The following is a 15,376-nucleotide window of genomic DNA, read 5'->3' on the forward strand; positions in this document are numbered from 1 at the left end:
CTAATCATATCATTAATTCAGGTGTAAAACACTACCACAAGTTTAAAATACCGGGGACAGAACTTCTGTGTGTCTCTACATCTATCACTCGAGCTCAACAGGGGAATCATTAACGTTGATAGTGTGTCTCGGCGACGGAGAAGACGCCAGACGCGCCTCACTGGGACCGGATGGCGAGGCTGCGGACACTGACTGATACTTATGTCGCTCCTCAGCCCCGCAATATAGAGGCAGGTGGTTCGCAGGGACAGATACCTCGGGCAGGTTTGAGAACTGAGCGCTCTGTGATGGATTCTGCGACGGAGACAGGGCATCCCGGGTTCTCGACGCTCGCTTCTCCCGTATAAGAAGCCATACAACCACACAGGCTCCAATGACCACTGCTACTAAACCTCCAACGGCACCGCCTACGATTGTAGGTATGTTGGACGAAGAACTCGCTGGCGATGGTGAAGCTGGCGCCGAGGCAGAGGCCGACGTGGAAGACGTCAGAGTCATTGTGGAATCAGGCGAACCCAGCGCTGTCTGGGTGCCGCGAAGAAAGTTGTCCTCGATTGACGCCGGGACGAAATCTAAGCTTGTTCGACCGCTGTGTGCTTTCCATTGGCACTCGAGGAGCGAGACCCAGTTGTCCCTGTCGAGTTCTTTGTAATATGTCACGCAGGTCGGGAGCCATTTATCATCCGAACTCGTGCTAAGAAGGTAGCTATCAGCCATTGTCTCTTGAAATAAGACATGATGTAGACGTACCAGCAGCGGGTATTGAGATCAATCCTGGATCTGCACTCAGTAGCTGTGCCATCGTAGCATGTACGTCCAACGATATTATCGCACTTCATAAAGCCATTGTCAGTCTGGCACGGTTGCGGATACTCGCACGCCAGAGGGAACGTTGCTGTGTAATCAACGTCAGTATTCGATTTCTTATGCTGGGTGACCTGGCTCAAAAGCCAGATGGGCTTTTGAAGACTTACTCCAAGGAAGTGTTACGATCCCGCATGTATTGATGCGCAGTGCGCGAGGCGCCAATGCCTCTGCCCGTAGATTGAGGTTGTTTCCGGGTGCCAAAGTTGTTGTTGGGGCTGCTCCATACTTGCCGTAGTTCGGTGCCAGTGTCGGACGTGGTATGGGGTTTCCGTTCGAGTGTTGAGGCTCCGCGAGTACCAGGCGTAGCCAGATAGCCGCAGCAATGGCTACGAGGAAGGATGAGTTCATCACTACTCCGGGATATATACAAGGCAGTCAGACAAGGTTATGAGACGAGTGGTGAAGGAAGTGGTACCCTCCGTTGACGGGAACGTGGCGGTCTTGAAAAGTTAAAGTCACCAGAAAACAGAGAAACCAGCTTGGGCCCCTATTCTCGTTCTGAAGGGTCTCTTTTGAGGACTGTGCAAATATATGGAAGCAAGTTGCCGTCTTGTGGAACCTTCAGAGCGAGGCAGTCTCTTGCGAATTGTGTGATACATGGTTCGCCCATCAACACCAGCGGCGTATGTCCAAAGCATGTGTGTTGGCGTAGTAGACCCGAACTAAGAACAATTGCCATGGCCGGCGTGGGCAGCCGACAAAGAAGGAAATTAGCCGCTCTCGTTATAGACTTGAGCTCAAATGCATCTACTAGGTTAATCTCCAGCCAGCGAAAGAAACAGCAATTGATGAGGGCTGTTATTGGATCAGGATTGAATTTCTAGGCCGAATTCCATAAAGATTAGTTATGAAAAACCACAAAAACTTAGACCAGTCAATATAAGCGAATGCCGGCTTTCTCATCAGCTCCAATGACTTCTTATACTGGAACTGGCTCCATCAATCTCTCATGATATCTAACGAGTAGGCATGCTGAAAAGTAAACAACCCTCTGATCACAGTGGATCAGACTCCTAACGCCTTCGATGTATGTATAAGAAAACTCCTATGGCCCCCGAAACGCAGACACACGAACAATCAATTCATATTTCGATGGCTCAAGTCCCAAGCTCTACCGGTCTTCGGTTATCAATCACGTTGCTTCCCTGGACTTCAACAAGAGGTGTGGGCGAGGGCGTCGGCCCACGTTGCGCCTTGTAAGGGTCATCATGCTCCCCATATCCAGCTTGAGAGTAATATGGCTGAACATGTTGCGATTGGGAACCCGGCGTCAAGGGCACCTGCGACCCGTCCTCCCTCGAGCGTTTCCTCCGCCGCAATACCAACCAGACAATGACGCAGACAGCTATGGCTACCACGGCCACCCCACCGACGACGCCTCCGACGATGGCACCTGTCGAGTTCGAGGATGAGCCAGACGGAGGTGACGTGGCTGTTGCAGTGTCCGAAGGGTCGACGGTCCTGGTCGCGTCTGGATCGTCGGACTCGGTACCTATCACCATGATCTTTTGTCCACTGTAGGCAGGATCGCCGCATCGGAGCCATGTCTTTTGTCCTGAGTCGTCGGGCCTCAGAAGTGTCATACAATACGGTAACTGGCTCGGACCTGATCGAGTGCTTGGAAACAGTCAGCACTTGAACTTATCAAAGCACGGGGGGATAAGCAAGACGAGTGAGTCGGTGTGGCAAGTCAGGACGTGTTCGGAGAAGAGATCACGAAAATACATACCAACAAAGCGCTTTCTGACCTAGAGATGATGTTGTCTGCTGGCAAACAGGCGCGGTCCCATCGAAACATTCTGTCTTGAGGACGTTGCGACATCCAAACCATGGGCCCGAGCTATAGCAATCGTTGCTGACGCAAGAGAACGTCTCGAAAGCTGGCAGCAAGGAATACATCGTCAGCAAGCTCCGTGAAGCGCAGGGGCCATGGTTCAAAACCTACTTCCATTATCAAGGCGACGAACTCCACAGGCATGGGGAGGTAGACTTCTGGCTTCGAGCATCATCTGCTTCGACTCCTCACTAGGAGCTGTCGTTGGTGCCGGGGAAAGTCCAGCGCCGTGCTCTGGGAACCCCATCGCGAGCGTTTCTTGGGGAGGTCGCTCTTCGAGGCCCATGGCGAAGGTGAGTGGCAAGAAACCCGCCAATGTGGTTGGTGAAAAAGGAAACAACATGGTTAAATCCACCGAGACTCTCCTCGAATCATTTATCGAGCTAAAAATCAGTGGCCGATGTAAAACTTCGCATCTGATTCTCGAGGAATGACGACGAAAAAGAAGCGAAGGACCGGTGCAGTTCTGGCGGAGACCCCATTTTCCCTATGTATCTCAAGGGATCTGACACGCGTGGGCCTAGGTTGAGTGAGAATTGATCGTCAACGATTGATTGGTGTTTCTGTCTCATACTCAGCCTCTTCCTAATTGACCAGCTTGAAAGTCGTCGTCCAATGAGTACGAGGCAGTGTCGATCCCATGTCGTCAATTGCCAGGGGTAATAGGGCAGATTCCCATCTTACTGCGTCTAGAACGTAGCATCTCATATAAGTCTGACCTGCTATCTGCAAGCCAGTTTGATCGGCTCTCCGCGGGCACCTTGAGTAGCCATCTAAGCTCCTTCAGCCACACGATTCTGGCCACAGCAAAGACAACCAATTATTAGTTTGATCAGAGTGGCTGAGACATTCGTCCCGACATGACGGGATCTCGAGTGGAGAGATGCCAGCCATTGAAATACTCGAAAGATACACATGTATCCAACATGGATTCAAACGTACTCAAGAGCTACCGCTCATGACTAAAGATCGGCTGGTTCGTGTACTGAAAGGATCCAATCACCCGGGACTCTCTTTCATTTTCACGTGTACTACTCCAGGAAATCGAAGCTTAAGCTGCGAAAACCATTCGTTATTGCTCGGATCTAATTAAGTTGGCCATGCTCTCATCTTCTCAAGGTATTTCCCAACCTTGGATTTAGAGCTGTACGCCCCTTATGGCTCCTGCCCCATGTAGAAGTCCATGGTGAAAACGGGAATCGAAATGCAAAGCCATTCCCGTCTGTCGTCCAAGCTCAAAACCATTGCCGAAAATCTCGCCCAAAAAAGCTGCCTCGAAATTCCAGAAAGAAGAGAGATGTCTCTCCTCAGATGCATCATGCATCTGAAGAACGGTTAGTAGCTGGCCAGTGGAATAGTTGCTCAAGCTTAACTCACTATGCTGTTGCTTCTTGCAAACTTGCATCAAGGGCATCCGCAATCTCATCAGTAAGACTGCCAATCGCCCCATGGGGTTATCCACCTGTAATGTCGTCTGCAACAGACGAGGTCCCAATAATTCCAGTATCCTAGGTAAGCGAGTTACCGCTAAGCGCTGTCAACGGCCCGTCTCAAGGCCCTCAACATGACCCTCCATGACGATGTCTTCAATCTCAGAAGGAGACTGAGCCATGTCGCCAGAATCGGAAAGAGCGTCGGTCTCAGCGTGTCCCTCCATGTCAGAGTCGATAGTTTCATTCTTGCCAGGGCCGAGGTTCATCTTGGCCATGGTCATCTCGTTGACTCCGTTATCGTCTTCAGCATCCATCTCAGAGGTTGCGCAGACCTCATCGACGATGTCCTTCAAGACGTCATTGCATGCGTCTTCGATCTGGAGGTCGGACGGCAACTCGTCTCCAAAGAGCTCAGCATAGCGCCGAAGCATCTTCTTGTTGCTTCTGAGCGCCTTGTTGTAAAGTGAGCCAACCATTCTGCAACCCACGGGTTTTCCACCAGTCTAAGGTTCATTGTTAGCAAGTGTCGATTGTAAAAATGTTTCGAGCCTCAATTTTATTGGTAGGATGATCTTACCGGAGGGGAGTAACTGAACGCAGTCTTCTCCTGGGTTCCAGCTCTGGCGACCCTGTCTGCCCAGCGAATCTTGGTCTTCAGCTCGAAGAACTTTCTGAATCTTTCGTACTCCTTCCGGAAGGGTGAGCAACAGGGACTCGGGCGCTCAATGCCGCGCTCAACCCACTTGCCGTTGTCCTTCTTATGGAAAAGCTTTGCGCCAAACCAGTACATGTGCGGCCTAGAGGAGTGAGACCGGAAGAACTTGAGTTTTCAGCACCACATGTCAGCTAGGACTCGATTCCAAGTTTGTGGTTGCCAGTCAGAAAGTGGAAACGCTTGTGACTTACGTAGAGTTCGTACTTCTCGTGCAGAGTTCCATCCTCATTCTCAGACGATCGGAAGAGATCAACCTTGTACTCGAAGGAGGTCAGGTCTTTGGCGACACTGTACATCTCTGGATTGATACGTTAACGGTGTTCAAGCAGTCGGATTGATGAATCTTCACTAACCAGGACGAATCCACCTGTAAGCAGACGCTGCAGCCCGGGCCCTTTCGATCTCCGCTTTGGCATCCTTCTTCTCTTTGATCTTCATGGCATCGTATTTGTATTCCCGCATTGCGAGTTTCATGTTGTCGCGGCAAGATTTGGTGAACCAACTCCAGCTCACAATGCGAATTTTCTTCGCGCCCTTCGTCTTGCTTCTTCTCTCTGCTTCTTTGACTGAGAGATAACCCAAATAATTAGCTTCTGGGCAAGGAACAAAAGGAAAGGCATGAACCATGAAGGGAAAAACAAATGTTAAATGAAGAGAAAGGTGACCTTACTTCGGTGGGGCTTGTTCTTGGACTTGAACTCCTCATCGGTGAATAGCAGATGGGTCGTCTCTCCGTCCAAATGATTCGAGAATTCGCCTTTGCGCATCTTAACCCACTTAACCACCTGCTCTCTGGAGCAACCACTAGGGAAGTCTCCAGCAGCGGTAATGACCAAATCCTTGAAGATTGCTCGAACCATTGTGAAGGATGAACTTTGGTCGGTGATTGTAAGTGAAGCTTGAAAAGAATAATCCTCACTTGGTGACGACGGGATAAGAGAAGCAAACTCTGTGATGCTGCTGATGAAGATGAGGCAAGAGCGACTTGAAATTTCAAGCGAGGTAAGAAGCGTGAAGAGCTGGAGTGAGACTGCGTGGGAAAAAGGGGAAAGGGCGTTCTCGGTTGATAAGAGCAAGAAGGGTCTCCAATGCTGACGATGAAAGTGTGAAGAGGTCAGTCTGAGACTGTGAGTGAGGTAGAATGGGTGAAGTGTTGGGATAGAGAATGGGTATGAAGAGGCCGATCCAAAACTGTGAGCGAGGTAGAAAGGGTGTAGAAAGGGTGAAGGGGTGGAAGGGAGAATTGGTGGGAAAAGGGTGGCTGTTTTATACGTAGAGATTCGAGGAAGTAAAAAAATGAACCTGGGCAGGAGGGAAGGAAGGAGGAAGGATACAAAAGGAGAAGCACTCGAGAGACTGGGAGGAAGGCGCGAGAGAGATGAAGTCTCACCATGCCTTCCGAATTATTTCAAGAAATCAATTTGATATGGCGTCCGAAATACAGATCTGGAAACGCGACAAACATCGATCTCAATGAGAACCTATGGCATCTTGAGTATCGTCGATATTTGCCCTTTTATCTAGCTGAAGGCAGGATTATTTATCCAACAGAAGCGGATGGCGCAATCTGACAATCTGATGCTCACAATTTTAACTTACTCACATATCTCAGAGCTGTCTTGGGTCATGCGAGGATGTGGAATCATGGACAGGGCTATTCGATAACGTCAAGGTCTGGGCTTTGTAGCAAAGCTGAAGTCCAGATATTCAAATATCACAAATAGTCTTCGATGGGATCGTTTGACAGAGTCTAAGGCACTTTCTCATTTCACGAACTCTCTATCTAAAGCTCTTCGCATTCTTGACAAACGTTCTAATCTTCTCCAAGCTCTGCTTGCCATCCTCCTCCACTCCGCTGCTCACATCAACACCTACGATACGGTCACCAAACTCCCCAACAGCCTTGACTGCCTCGAGCACGTTATCGGGGTTGAGACCGCCAGCAAGAATCATTTGCAACTCTTGGTCCTTTGCCAAGATATCCTTGACACTGGAGACGTCAAGGAGCTTGCCTGAGCCAGCTCCCGAATCGAGCAGAGGAATGGTGTGGTAGCCTCGCTTCCCGATGCCAACGTTGCTCGGCTTGAAAGCCCGAATAACAGGTACGGGGATCAGGTTGGCCCACTCAACCGGCTCATTGCCGTGAAGCTGGACAATGTCTAGATTGAAACGCTTCTGCTTCTCGAGAACCTCGTCTAGGGGCTGATTCTGGAAGATACCTGCGAGGAGCGGACGCGAGCTCGATAGCCTGGCGACAGACGCAGTGTAGTAATCTGTAGCAGATTTTGTAGGGATGCTTGTTGTTGTACGTGTGGCGGTAGGTACGAAGGTGTGTACCGCTTCTGAGATGGCGGAAGCAGTCTCGTCGGATATGCAACGCTTCGCACCTGGAACCAAACAGATTCCAACAAAGTCCGCACCTGCCTTGACAGCCTCAAGGGCAGCCTCCGGAGTTCGTGTTCCGCAAATCTTGACAAAAAGGGGCTGGGTCTTGACCGGTTCAGGCTCAGCGTCTGTACCAGAACAGAGTTCTCTGATGAACTTGGTTGTGTCCGGCGCTCTGACAATGGCCTCCCCCACGAGAACAGCATTGACTCCATCGTTCTTGCAAAGAACGACATCCTGGTGGCTGTTGATACCACTCAGGGCGCAGATGATGGTATTTTCTGGGACCATGCTTCTCAATCTACTTGTTGTGTTCATGTCGACCTCGAAGCTCTCCAAGTTGCGGTTATTGACGCCAATAGCCTTGGATCCAAGTTTCAGGGCTGTCGTCATCTCCTCGGCAGTCTGGACCTCGACTAATGGCTCCATTCCCAGGGAAAGAGAATACTTGTACAGCCTCTCCAGCAGTTCCGTCTCCAGCATCTTGACAATAAGCAAGACCGTATCGGCGCCCGCAAGTCTGGCCTCAAGAATCTGGTATTCCTCAAAGATGAACTCTTTGCGGAGGATCGCTGGTCTGTTAGGCATACCGTCCAGAACTTGTCTGACAGCCCTCAGATCCTCGATGCTGCCCTTGAACCACTCAGGCTCAGTCAGCACGGATATGACGCTGGCACCTGCAAGGGCATATTTCTTCGCCTGGGTCGGGGCATTGATGTTGATGTCGAAAATGCCCTTTGAGGGCGAGGCTCGCTTGATCTCCGCCATGAGGGACACATCGAAGGGGGTCTGGCGAAGTCGCTCGATGAAGGAGACTTGAGGCGGAGCGGCATTGAGATCATACGCAGCTTGTAGATCTGCAGGTCTTTGCGAGGGAATAAGCTTCTGAGCTGCAACAGCAGCCTTTCGGTGGGCGTAAATTTGCTGCAAGATGTTGTTCTTCTTGCTTGCAGCCGGCGCAGATGACGTCGTCTTGGCAGAGGCGCCGTTGGTCGCAGAGCCCTTCTGGAGCCGGCTGTTCTCTTCCCAGGTGCCACCTTGAAGTTGCAAAAAGTTTCGCAGCATAGTCCGGCCCTCTGCGGTGAGAATGCTTTCGGGATGGAACTGAACACCCTCAATGGTGTACTCCTTGTGTCGCACGCCTTGAATGATACCGGGGGATCCGTCCTCAGTCGCAACCCAAGAAGTGACCTCCAAACAGTCCGGAAGTGTCACACGTGTACCGGCTAGAGAGTGATAACGGGTAACTGGAAGCCCTTGGCGCAGACCAGCATAGACACCCTTGGCGTCGTGTGTCAAAGGAGATGTCTTGCCGTGAAGCCACTCCCCTGCGGATCCGACCTCTCCACCATAGACGTCAAAGATGCACTGCTGACCCATACAGACACCAAATATGGGAATCTTGCCAGAGAAGTGCTTAATTGCATCTCGACTGACTCCGGAATCCGTGGTGGGGTGTCCAGGTCCAGGACTGATGATCAGCTGAGTTGGTTTCTTGTCAATCAGCTCTGCGAGCGTGATCTTGTCATTTCTAAAGACCGTCACATTCGCGCCTTCGAGAATGAGATATTGGTAGACATTCCAGGTGAAGGAATCGTAGTTGTCGATCAAGATCAAGTTGGATGCCGTGGGAATTGGTGGCGAAGGGTCCGGATGCTGGGGTGAGTGATCGATGATATCTAAGGACGGCATTTTGCAAATTGTGCCGGGGCCGCCGAAAGTAAGTCAAATCAGCAGTGAATTGCTAAATATTAATGCCTCTTGTCACGAAAAGTATCGCTTCGGTGGTAGTGGCATTCGAGGTTTGAATGAGGTGAGTCAATGGGACGGGTTGAAATGAAGATTAAAAGGCGGCGACTCACTAAAGTTGATTGTAGCACAGTAGATCGGAGAGCATACTTTTACTGTACCAATTGGCAATCTTTGCAGCTGAGGATACAGTGCACGAATGCCCAGAAGGCAAGCTGCAATATACCTTGACAGGCCGCCCCGCCGCTATATCGCGATCCCGGCGCCCGGGACTGCCTATTGTGGCATTGAGCCTAGAACGGGCGCTAAGCCGAATTGGACTTAGCGCCAGCTTCCGGAAAAACCATGGAAGTCGAGCTCACTTTTTTTGGGAGCTCCAGTCAACCACCTGCAGAGAGGCTGCAAAAGCATTCGCGGGTCCAAGTGTGTACAAGCGCGTCCACTTACTTTCTTTGCATCTCAGGCAACATAGCTCATCGCAGCCTCGCCTGATGCAGTCTGGACCTTGACTGCTCTGCCCAATCGACCTCTGCGGCAATGGCGCAAGTGGCAGACCGTCAATACTTTCCTCCTCTGGAGGAATGCCTGAATGGAGACACGATCATTATGTGGGTAGACCTGCGTTTGTTGACTTGCTGATTGCCCGGAAAACTGATCCTTGAACTAGCTCCTGGAAGCTCATCGCAGCTGCACTGGCGGACAAAGATGACTCCAGGCGGAAGAGCGAAGCTGTTGTGCAGTTTTTACAAGATGATTTCGTACGAGCACTCATAAAAGATCCGTCGACCGCCTTTGCGCCGCCGAGCGATCACACCAAGTCGAACTTCGAGACGAGGACCGCCGCTATACACGTCACTCCCAAACCGAACGACAATTTCGACATCAAAGTTATCAAGGAGGATGCGCAGTGGTTGAGCAAGAATGCCAAGGTCAACCTCATTGCTGCGCTTCGCGCGACAGTCATCGAGTTCCAGTCGCGACCAGCGAGCCACCTGACAGGAACCCTCTCTTCCCAGGACATAATCAACCTCCAGGAAGCTTCTGGCGTCGCAAACGTACAATCGTCGTCTTTCGTCCCTATCGCTGGTGCCGCTCAGGATGCGGAGACGATCTGGGCAGAATTCGAGAAAGAGGAGTCAAGGCGACAGCGAATTTTCCAGACATATCTTGCAGAGAGACGCCACTTTCTGATGACTGCTGCGTTGGTCCAGGAGAACGTGCTCTACACTCAACCTTCAGCGCCAGCCTCTGCTACTGATCTTCCGATCGCGACAACTCAGTTGATCGCCGCGAACGAACGTCCCAAATACCTCGAAAATCTGCTCACGACCTACTTGCAGTATGCCACTGAGGCTATTGGTCGACTGGCCGAGGGGCTCGAAGCAGTTGTGGAAGATAAAAGCCTGCTGGGAGAAGAAATTGAGCTGGAATGGATGCGGACAGCACTCACTGAAGTTGTACACGCCTTGTCGGTCGTTTTTCAGTCAGTCGATGGCAGTGGTGACGATTTTGTACCATCCGCGGTGGTCGGCCAGTGGTTTTCCTCAATGGATAACTATGGTTTTCTCAACGGGATTACTGCGGTGAGTTCACCGAGGATCAGACTTCATTGGGAAGCCAGGACTAACAGCAGACAGCCGACTGATGCCATTGCCTCCCTAATCATGCCCCTGAGATCTCTCATCTCAGCCATATCCATCAAGCTCCTGAACCCTACACGATCCATCGAGTGTCTCGCTGAAGAGGCCCCTGAATATCGCGGAGACGAGGACCCCTACATTACTGCTCCGTCAGTATTGGAGCAAGTCCACAATGCAATCCTCGCCGCAGCCAGTGCCGATTGCGAGAGCCAAAGCCCCATCATATTTGCATGGACCGTCGTTGTCCACCGCATGTTCTATTCGCATCACGACCGAATCGAAAAGCGAGATGCGCTACAGAACCAGCGATCTCAGGAGACTTTCGAGGCTGGTGTCTTGATTCGGCCCACTACCGCTCGCCGTCTTTCTGCAGGGAGCATTGTTTCTCTCGACGGCAAGTCATTTGACATTTTCCTGACCAATGCGGGTCTGGATAAGGACTTGCAGGTTGTGGAGCAGCTGGCAGTAGCTGTCACATCGCATGGACGAGCTTACGAAGTCTTGTCCGAGATGGCACTGGCTATTGGGGCCTCCAGTGACGGAGCCTTCTCGGCACTTCTGAGTTCCAGAATCCGGCTTTCGTATGTCGACTTCCTCAAAGCCACATATCCCCTCGTAGGGTATCAGTCAGACTCTGTCACCTCTCTCCTTTCGGTCCTGGGAGCTGGTCAGCAATATTGGGACCTTTCGAAGCCTTCGCTGCACGCCTCAAGCGACATTTTGGCCGAGGTGCTCCACGACGATGCTGCACTCGAATATTACTTCCACCAGGCCCTCAACCGATATCCATTTGAGTTGCTGCCATTCCTCAATCTTTGCAGGACTTTGGCGAACTGCACCGTTGCTGACGACCGGATGGATACGGTAGTCAACCTCTTGCGCAAAACCCCATCACTTACCTTCATTCTCCCCGATGACTACCAGCAGTACGAGCTAGCCCAGGAGGAGGACAACACCAACACATTTTACCTACTCGAAGACATACCGCTTTTCACGCCTGCCACGGCATGGAATCGCAGAACTCGGGTGGACGACGCATTTAGGATACCTGCGGAAACAGTGGGACGCTTTGTGACGGATACGGGTCGCGTGGTTCTAATGGAGTATGAGCACTCTGCTCTTGCTTTGCTTGGCAAGAGGCTCGAAATCCAACTGGCACCCGAGACTTACCGCAGCGAGCTGGATGCGTTCCAGCCAGAGGAAACCGCAGAAACCATTGCTCTCTTAGCAACACTACTGCGTGCGGAGGTACTGAAGTCTGAAAAGCAGGGCTTGAGCGGCGAAACATCGCTCAAGTCGGGACAAGAGCTTTTGGAAGAGATTGGTAAGCACATCTCCGGGAACAAAGACCTTGTGGCGGTTGTCTGCGAGACCATGGATGCCTATATGCAAGACGAGAAGGCGACCGAAGGACAGGGCATCGCAGTGCTCAACTCATGCGTTCAATTCCTACATGCGATCCTGCCGCTTTGCCCCACGAGAGTCTGGTCTTACTTGGCGCGTTGCGAACTTCTCAATTCGGAAGCCCAAGCAGGGAAATTGGCAAAGATCACCGGTAATCTCGACTTAGTTGGGGAGCGATATGATCTGTTGCTGTCGGCTGTACGGCTTTTTTCTAGCCTCATTGACAGCGTCAAGAGCAGCGCTGTTCAACGCAAATCCGGCAACAAGCTGGTTGGACGGCAGAAAATATCGAACAACGTTTGGCTCGGCGTGGCGGACAAAGTCTTGGGCAAAGTCAGTCTCGCAATTGCTCAAGCCGCGGTTGACGTCTTTGAGACCTCCTCAACTTGGCGCTTCGGATCAGAGCTTCACAAAGCACTGCTTATTCGGCACGTTGTCCCTGTCATGGATCAGATCATCGAGCACACCTACGGGATGGGTGACCAAGAGAGCGCGGATACGCTGGCGGCTTGCTTGGAACCTGCAGCGTCCTACATTATAGATGCGTTCCTCTCGCCCTCAACAGGGTCTCTTAGGTTCCAGCCGCTCCTCACGACTTTGGTCAATGGTCTCCAAATCCCCGACTCAACGTTCTACCAAGATCGACTAGCCTCAGCTCAGGAACAGCTCACATGCGCTTTGCGATTCACGACAACCTTGCTACGTGTTGCGAGCTACCTAGACAGGCCATCAGCGACGTTTGAAGAACACCTCTTCAAGACGTCATCGATTTTGGCGAGGTTATGTGCAATCTGCGAGCAATTCCGGCGACCAGCATTGCTCCTCCTGGAGGCTCTGGTGCTGAGTGCTGCCAAAGCTCATGATGATCCTCCTTCCCTTCTGGGATACCTAGGTCCCCTTTTGTCACGGTCATTTATTGAAGTCTTGTCGCGACTCGACAAGCCCTTCCTCGTTGCGAAGGATGTGCAGACAACGTGGAAGTTCTTCTCTACGATTGTACAGAATCGCCAGCAATGGCTATCAAACTGTCTCTTGACAGGCAAGACGCCTAGAGATGCCCTCAAGGGCGTCAAAAAGGACGCTTCATCGACGCCCAACTCGGTGCTAGCGACTGCCTTTGCAAAGCTGAAGAAGATCAAAGAGTTGGAAACTGGCGAGGCAGTTAGGATCCTCGATTTCGTTGCATCATCTCAGAACCATTGGCCTTGGACAATCTTCACCATGCAAAAAGACTCGTCCTTCTTGGACTCTCTGCGCCTTTACGTCAAGGACCTCAGTAGCTTTACTGTCACAAGCAAGACAGATGCTGTCAAGGCTGCCACAGATGCCAAAATGGCCGCTTACATTGCCGAGATATTCGCCATGCAGCTATATCACTTACGACAGATGGGCGGAGCCGACACCTTCGCCAAGAGCCTAGTATCTGACCTAGACTACTATCTAAGGGACGGCGTAGAAGTTTCGAGCTACAATACTTCTCTGCACAGCAACTTTGCCAAAAACTTCACAAGCAAATACCCCGGAGTTTCGTTAGAAGCTTTCAAAAGGACATCACTGAGACCTGGCGAGCTTGGCAGAAGCTATTTCTATGATTTGGAGAGTGCAACTGAGATGTTGAGCTTCGATCCAGGCTGGCACGGTCGTCGCAACAACGGATTCCGTAACGAGATGGGGATTGCCAACGCCAACCTGTCTCTAGTTGACGCGCAGATTGTAAGTTCCTCACCTGGACACCCAGCTGCCTTTTCGGCCCGTACTGATATTGCCGCAGTCGCTGTTCCACGCATGGGAATACCTGCTTCTTGAGATTAGTAGCTCTCTTGCAGAAAACGAAACCATTGCCAGACAAATGTTGCAAGTTGCGCAGCAATGTCTTGAGGCGAACCGGTCCAACCAAGGCCCAGAAAATATCTTCATGCGGATTGTGGAAGAGCGAGCTGATCTGAGCTTGCTTCTCGTTCAGCGTCTCGTTGGCCGTCCCATTTCATCTCACGATGTGAACCAGCTTCTGGGGACATTGTTCACCATCATCAGCGCTGTTGAGGAGCCCTTCAACCCGGAATCAATCTCGTACTACCGCACCATGCTCAAGGCAATCTACGTCACCCTGCGTGCGTATAGTGCTGCGGAAAAGAAGTCCCTGGGGGCCTCGAAGAACGGAGGTGACGGCTTCTCGATCACGCTTACTCAGACTGTTCTGAACCTTCTCGACCGAGTAGTCGCAAAGGGGTTCAGAACTCTCGTTGCCCTTGTGCACGATTCCGAGGCTGCCGTTGCACCTGAGGACCTTGCTCTGCTTACGGCCATTTTGCAAGCTTGTCTCAACATGCCAACCATTGACCAATGTCAAACACAGATACTGAACATTATGGCATCATATGATGCCATGCACGCAGCGACATCACTTTTCTCTTGGGCTGACAAACTTTCCATCAACGGCGACCCGATCTATGGCGAGTTGAGCTTGCTCTTTTTGCTGGAGCTCTCTACCCTGCCGGCGGTGGCAGAACAGATGGCTTGCGACGGCTTACTGAGCCACCTGACTTCGGCAGGCATTACCAACTTTATGCGCCGCGGAAACATCTCTCCCTTCTCGGAAGCTGTTGGACCCCAGCGATGCTACAGCATCTGGGTCAAGGGTGTTCTGCCCCTGTTGCTGAATCTTCTCACTGCCCTGGGCGGAACGGTTGCGCCTGAACTGGGTTACGTCCTTAACCAGTTCCCTCTGCTTCTCAAGTCAAGTGTCGACCGATTCGAGGCACCTGGCGCCAGTCGTACAGCATCGAGAGAGACGCCGCACTACGTGACGCTCCTTGCAGTATCAGAGGTGCACTCTCTTGCTCTGTTGACAAGAGTCATCGCCGCTTTGCGAACTGCCAACAACCGTGATATCCCAGAGATCCAATGGGATGCTGCCTCCCTTTTGGAAAACATTGACTTCTGGTTATCGAGCCGCAAGTTGCTGCGCGACAGACTTCTGCCGCTGGGCCAGCGTGAGGTGGAGTGGAAGAGCATCAAGACTGGCGCGTCGGATGAGAATGGCCAGCCAGGAAATGTCTTGGAGAGCAAGGTCCTCTCGCAGTTGGAGGCTGTGAGGGATGTATTAAGCGAAGACCTCGAAGAGTCTTGAGGAAGGATGAGGAGGGACGTTGAGATAGAGATAATGAAGCCGAGGGGTTATCGTCGGCCACAAGGGAATGAATGAATTGGAGGGGAACAACGACAAAAAGGGTTTTAGGCGTTCAAGTGTGTAGGATAAACGTGGGTGCATCATACCTATTCCAGCCATCGTCACTGGGAAATCCCATAGTCTACGTAGGATCAAGTTTGTGGATACCCCCAGCAGATT

General features: G+C 51.6%; 5 protein-coding genes across 5 annotated transcripts; 1 reads left to right on the forward strand and 4 right to left on the reverse strand.

Moving 5' to 3' along the window:
* Window positions 1-84: 84 nt before the first annotated feature.
* On the reverse strand, window positions 85-717 carry HER10_EVM0003997 (uncharacterized protein; the record flags this gene model as incomplete). Its single annotated transcript, XM_035473657.1, has 1 exon — window positions 85-717. The coding sequence occupies one exon, from the start codon at window positions 715-717 to the stop codon at window positions 85-87; it is 633 nt and encodes a 210-aa protein (XP_035335893.1).
* Window positions 718-1,964: 1,247 nt separating this feature from the next.
* On the reverse strand, window positions 1,965-2,450 carry HER10_EVM0009454 (uncharacterized protein; the record flags this gene model as incomplete). Its single annotated transcript, XM_035478940.1, has 1 exon — window positions 1,965-2,450. The coding sequence occupies one exon, from the start codon at window positions 2,448-2,450 to the stop codon at window positions 1,965-1,967; it is 486 nt and encodes a 161-aa protein (XP_035336391.1).
* Window positions 2,451-4,238: 1,788 nt separating this feature from the next.
* On the reverse strand, window positions 4,239-5,709 carry HER10_EVM0010522 (uncharacterized protein; the record flags this gene model as incomplete). The annotated part of the gene is made up of 5 exons (XM_035479979.1): window positions 4,239-4,637; window positions 4,712-4,954; window positions 5,041-5,147; window positions 5,203-5,415; window positions 5,520-5,709. 5 exons carry the CDS (start codon window positions 5,707-5,709, stop codon window positions 4,239-4,241), a joined length of 1,152 nt encoding a protein of 383 aa, XP_035336489.1.
* Window positions 5,710-6,628: 919 nt separating this feature from the next.
* Window positions 6,629-9,036, reverse strand: HER10_EVM0010004 (indole-3-glycerol phosphate synthase; the record flags this gene model as incomplete). Its single annotated transcript, XM_035479474.1, has 1 exon — window positions 6,629-9,036. The coding sequence occupies exon 1, from the start codon at window positions 8,924-8,926 to the stop codon at window positions 6,629-6,631; it is 2,298 nt and encodes a 765-aa protein (XP_035336445.1). The 5' UTR covers window positions 8,927-9,036.
* Window positions 9,037-9,425: 389 nt separating this feature from the next.
* Window positions 9,426-15,294, forward strand: HER10_EVM0008162 (uncharacterized protein). Its single transcript, XM_035477694.1, has 4 exons — window positions 9,426-9,591; window positions 9,651-10,566; window positions 10,621-13,740; window positions 13,799-15,294. The coding sequence occupies exons 1-4, from the start codon at window positions 9,521-9,523 to the stop codon at window positions 15,155-15,157; spliced, it is 5,466 nt and encodes a 1,821-aa protein (XP_035336285.1). The 5' UTR covers window positions 9,426-9,520; the 3' UTR covers window positions 15,158-15,294.
* Window positions 15,295-15,376: the final 82 nt, after the last annotated feature.

The sequence above is a fragment of the Colletotrichum scovillei genome, assembly GCF_011075155.1.
Source record: "Colletotrichum scovillei strain TJNH1 chromosome Unknown Contig00003, whole genome shotgun sequence".
Taxonomy (NCBI): domain Eukaryota; kingdom Fungi; phylum Ascomycota; class Sordariomycetes; order Glomerellales; family Glomerellaceae; genus Colletotrichum; species Colletotrichum scovillei.

Coding starts and splice junctions, on each gene's coding strand:
- HER10_EVM0008162 (XM_035477694.1), top strand. CDS start 9,521: ATGGCGCAAGTGGCAGACCGTCAATACTTTCCTCCTCTGGAGGAATGC. Junction 9,592..9,650: donor AATGGAGACACGATCATTAT/GTGGGTAGACCT, acceptor TCCTTGAACTAG/CTCCTGGAAGCTCATCGCAG. Junction 10,567..10,620: donor TTCTCAACGGGATTACTGCG/GTGAGTTCACCG, acceptor AACAGCAGACAG/CCGACTGATGCCATTGCCTC.